Source organism: Carlito syrichta, unplaced genomic scaffold (genome assembly GCF_000164805.1).
Source record: "Carlito syrichta isolate Samal-C Ts95f unplaced genomic scaffold, Tarsius_syrichta-2.0.1 Scaffold316060, whole genome shotgun sequence".
NCBI lineage: Eukaryota > Metazoa > Chordata > Mammalia > Primates > Tarsiidae > Carlito > Carlito syrichta.
The window spans coordinates 1,144,561-1,149,675 of record NW_007260156.1 but is presented as its reverse complement, the minus strand read 5'-3'; the positions used below and the strand labels follow the sequence as shown (position 1 = coordinate 1,149,675).

Below are 5,115 nucleotides of genomic sequence, written 5' to 3'. Positions count from 1 at the left end.
CGGTTGGGGGTGGGGGAGGGTGTCAGCCTTGTAATGGGACCTACGGCTCCGTCCACCCTTGGGTTTCCCTTCCCCCCAACTTCCCGAACAGTCACGGGGTGGGGTCGGGGGGAGTCGAGAAGGTTCGAGCATACCCATGTTTCGAAAGCATCTGGAGAAATCCATCCTGGGCCCCTGCACAGTGGGTTCCCTTGGTCGTCAGCCTCACCCCTTTTCCTCATCTGTAGTGAGAGGGCGGACGACCTTAATAATGATCTCGGATGGAGTGCTGTGAGTCGACACTAAACACGTTTGATTTAATTCTCCCACTAGAGGGATACTCTTAGGAAGGCAGAAGATTTTTCTCCCTTTTTTTTTTTTTTAATATTCTCTCCTGCCGGACTCCGTGGCTCAGCCTGTCATCCCAGCACTTTGGGAGGCCCAGGCGACAGGATTGCCTGAGCCCGCGGGTTGGAAGCCCACCCGGGCAACTTGGCGAGACCTTGTCTCCACAATAAATCAAAAAAATTAGTCGGGCATGGTAGCGTGTGCCTGTAGTTCTGGCTACTTGGAAGGCTGAGGCAGAAGGATCGCTGGAGCCCGGCAGTTCAAGGCTGTGGTGGCCGGGATTGTGCTACGGCCCTCCAGTAGCACCTAATACTTGCTGGCATGCAGTAGGTGCTTAATAAATACATGTTCAAATGAATTTATTCTCCCAGAAATCTCTTGAGGAAGGGGAAGTTTAGCTCCATCTTACCGGTGAGGAAACTGAGGCTGGGAACCAAGTAGGGGTAGGTTGGTAGCTTGGGGTTCAGTCTGCAGGTGACGGGCGTCCCATGACCCTGGGACTGCCGGTTGTACTCTCTGTGTGGTGGCCACCTGGGTTCTGATCTGCCAGTGCCTGGCGGTGGCTCACGCCTGTAATCCCAACACTGTGGGAGGCTGAGGTGGGAGGATCGCCTGAGCCCAGGAGGTCGAGGCTGTGGTAGCAATGATCGTGCCACTGTGCTCCAACCAGGGCGACAGAGTGAGAGCCTGACTCAGAAAACAAATAAATACATAAATAAATAAATATCCATGTCTGCTCCACAGAGCAGAGGCAGGAGTGACATTTTGAGGCACCTACCAGGCCTGTGCGCCAGATTCCAGTCCCGAAATAGTCTGCCGTGGGGGCTGAGGTAGCTTGTGTTTCATCCTCAGGACTGGGAAGGCGTTGAGCACCCAGGAGCTAGTTTTCCTGAGACGTTCCAGGGCCATGGGTGGGTGGGGGGGTAGGTGGAGCCATGGGAGAGGAGGTGTGTGGGGTTGCTATTTGTGTCGTTCTTACCCTAACCCGCTTCTCTTGGTTTCCCTCCCTGTTGCCGTCTCCGTGGTCTCCTTGTACCTCCCCTACCCCACCATCTCTCTTGATGGGGTCGGTTTTGTCTGTGTATCTCTGTGTCCCCGTGTCCCCCATACCCCTGGTGTTACACAACACTCTCCGTGTGTCGCTTCCTCTACTTTGTCAAAACCTGTGTCCTTTATTCCAACCCCCACCATCCTCTCCTGGATCTCCTCCCCCCATGGTTACGGATGCCTTCCCACCAGTGGTGCTTGAGGCTACAAGTCCAAGGTGAGCGATTGGCAACCAGGAGGCAGAAGTAGGGGGAGGGGTGGGGTCCCAGGGGTGGAGGTTGGGGGGAGGGCTCGTGGGGAGACCCCTGTGGTGACCCCCTACCTGCTTTCAGTATCTTCACCTCAAGAAGAAGCTGGAAGATGAGTTCCCTGGTTGCCTGGACATCGTGAGTCTCGGGATGGGGAGAGGCTGGACATGGGGCCTTGTCCGCCCCTCAGACCTGGGGCGCTGGGTGGGGGAGGTTAGGGCAGCCCCCCCTTCACTCGTGCCCTGAGGAGGGGGTGTCCCCAGGGGGCCGTGCAGCCCCTTCAGCCTCTCTCCTCTCCTCTCCTTAGTGTGGCGAGGGGACTCCCCAGGCCACCGGCTTCTTTGAAGTGATGGTCGAGGGGAAGTTGGTCCACTCCAAGAAGGTGCGTCTGTCTGTCCATCTGCCTGGGTTCTGGACTGGCGTGGGGGTGGCACTGAGCCTGGAGTCTCTTCCCACCTCACCCCGGCCCTGTTTCTCCCCTCCCCAGGCAGGTGATGGCTACGTAGACACAGACAGCAAGTTTCTGAAGCTGGTGGCCGCCATCAAAGCCGCCTTGGCTCGGGGCTGATATGCCCTGAAGGCAGAGGTGAGAGGGGCCCACTGAGGCAGGGCCACCTTTTGGCTCTTCCCCTACGCTGTGCTCCAACTTCCCAGCCCAGGATGGAGAGTCTGAGGCCCAGAGACACGCCAGGCGTGTCCCCAGAGCAAGAGGGATGGAAGTTAGACCCAGGGTGGTGCAGGGGACACCAGCGGTGGTGATGGGGTCAGAGGAGTGCAGGGGGCACCTGAGATGGTGATGGGAACTCCCTTGGAACCCTGCATAGCTGACCCAGCTTGAGACACCCACTTCCGAACTGACCGGAGTCACGAATGCTCAAGAGACAAATGCTCACTCTAGCCCCATCACCTCAGAGCTGCCAAGAGCTGGTTCCATTCCCACATCATCTAGAATCAAGTCCAGGCCCGTGAGCCCTGGGCCATCTCCCTCCTGGCACGGGAAGCAGGAGCCCACCCTGCAGCGCCAGCTCCCGCTTTCCACCCCAGCGCGTTCGAGCGAGAAGCAGCTTCCGTGTCGCCCTTGGGAACGGAGCATCGTTCTGGGCCCCCTGAGTCTGGCTTTCCTGTTTCCAAGCCCCAGATGAGCTCCAAGCCCAGCCTGCCCCAGACCTGGTGCCAGCCCCTCTCCCCGCCAGAGCCGGAGCCCAGAATCCCTTCCACTTCCCTCTGAGCTTGGGTAGCAGCTCCCTCTCCATGGTGGTCTAGAACAAGGTGTCCCCGACCCACGGACGCGCCCCCAGCGGGCTTGTGCCGGTAAACTAGTTTCAAATGCTTTAAATTCAAGTTCCATTTCCTAGAATTCTTCACCAGAGCAAATTGAGGTCACGTTCAATGTGAATTGGGACATGCCAGTTTGAAGTAGTACAGTTTAGAAATGACATATAAGGCCGGACATGGTGGCTCACACTTGTCATTCCAGCACTTTGGGAGGCTGAGATGGGAGGATGACCTGAGGCCAGCCTGGGCATTATAATGAGACCCCCGTTTTTTTGGTTTTTTTTTTTTTGAGTTGGAGTCTCACTCTGTCGCCCAGACTAGAGTGCAGTGCCTGCTCCCGACCACCGCAGCCTTGACCTGCTGGGGCTCCGGCAATCCTTCTGCCTCAGCCTTCCAAGTAGCTGGAACTACAGGCGCGTGCTACCACACCCGGCTAATTTTTTTTTTTTTATTATTTATTGTAGAGATGAGGTCTCACCAAGTTGCCCAGGTGAGTCTCGAACGCGTGGGCTCAGGCAATCCACTCACCTCAGCCTCCCAAGGTGCGAGATTACAGGCTGAGTCACTGAGCCCGACTGAGACCCCTGTTTCTACAAAAAACATTTTTTTAGAAAATAAATTACAAATAATATCTTGTTTCATGTGCTGCGCTGGAATGAAGTGAATCTCTCCAAGGTAAAAAAGAAAAAAGGGGCCAGGCGCGGTAGTTCATGCCTGTAATCCCAGCACTTTGTGAGGCTGAGGCAGGAGAATTGCATGAGCCCAGGAGTTTGCGACCAACCTGGGCAACATAGTGAGACCTTGTCTTTACTTTGAAAAATCAAAAAAACTAACCGGGCATGGTGGCATGCGCCTATAATCCCAGCTGCTTGGGAGGCTGAGGTGGAAGGATCGCCTGAGTCCAGGTGGTAAAGGCTGCAGTGAGCTGTGATTGTGCCACTGCATTCCAGCTTGGGTGATAGAGTGAGACCCTGACTTGGGAAATAAAAGGAGAGAGGGGAAGTAACCTGTAGACTGGGAAGGGTGATTCTCATGTACGTGTTTGGTGGGTGTAGTTTCTGTGTCCCAAGACCAAGCTCAGGTCCAGCAGCTCACTAGAGGGACCTGGAACTTGGCGGGGCTGTTACACTCACAGTGACAGTTCATTACAGTGAAAGGACACGGATAAGAATCGGCCAAGGGCCTGAGCCCGTGGGTTCGAGACCCGCCTGGGCAACTTGGCGAGACCTCATCTCTACAATAAATCAAAAAATGAGCCGGGCGTGGTAGCACGCGCCTGTAGTTCCAGCTACTTGGAAGGCTGAGGTGGAAGGATTGCCGGAGCCCGGCAGGTCGAGGCTGCGGTGGCCGGAAGCGGCCACTGCACTCCAGTCTGGGCGACAGAGACTCCAACTAAAAAAAAAAAAAAAAAAATCGACCAAGGGAAGGGGGGTCTGGGGCACAGTCTAGGAGAGACCCAGTGGGACGTCCCACTGTCCCCTCCCAGGGAGTGGCATGGACAGCGCTAAATTTTCCCAGCCGTGTGTGACAGGATACATCACGTTTTACCAGCCAGGGACGTTCACTGGAGCCTTGGTGTCCAGGGTCTTTTTTTCCCCTCTCCATAGGAGCCTCTGAGAGGTGTCCAGGGGGTCAGTCACATAGGCTTAACTGACTGCCATGTGGCTGTCCTTAGCTTCCAGCCCCTCCAGAGGTCGAGCTGATGGCCCAAGGCCCTGACACAAACCAGACTGCATGGCATGGCCTGGGGCCCCAGGCAGACCAAGACACATTTATCAGGCAGAACATTGCCAGGACTCAGAGGTGACCTCCCATGAGCTGGGCAAGGGCCAGACCTTTCTCTGGGCAGGGTGACTTCTTCCTGCATGGTGGGCAGACCAGTCAGGTGGAGTAGCAGAGAAGTCAGTGTGGGACACCAAGTCCACGTGGACAAAGAAAGCTGTTGTTGATGGATTAGAGGGGTTGGCTGTGGGCTGGGCCTGTGGGGCTTCCTGTGAGGCCTGTGGCTGGCTGCCCATCAGCACTGGCACACCTACCTCATTTTCCTCATCAGAATTCTTCACTGTGGTGGCACACGCCTGTAATCCCGGCATTTTGGGAGGCCGAAGTAGGAGGATCACTTGAGTCCAGGTGTTTGAGACTAACCCGGGCAACATAGTGAGATCCCATCTTTTTTTTTTTTGAGTTGGAGTCTCCCTCTGTCACCCAGACTGGAGTG

At 55.9% G+C, this 5,115-nt stretch overlaps 1 protein-coding gene across 1 annotated transcript in view; it reads left to right on the top strand.

Moving 5' to 3' along the window:
- The window catches only part of SELENOW (selenoprotein W), a 7,507-nt gene that overhangs the window by 354 nt on the left and 2,038 nt on the right, over window positions 1-5,115 (top strand). The window contains exons 2-5 of the mRNA XM_008073764.1: window positions 1,567-1,591; window positions 1,707-1,760; window positions 1,930-2,004; window positions 2,110-2,208. Of these exons, the coding sequence (XP_008071955.2) occupies window positions 1,567-1,591; window positions 1,707-1,760; window positions 1,930-2,004; window positions 2,110-2,190 (235 nt within the window). The 3' untranslated portion in view covers window positions 2,191-2,208. The remainder of the gene's footprint in view (window positions 1-1,566; window positions 1,592-1,706; window positions 1,761-1,929; window positions 2,005-2,109; window positions 2,209-5,115) is intronic.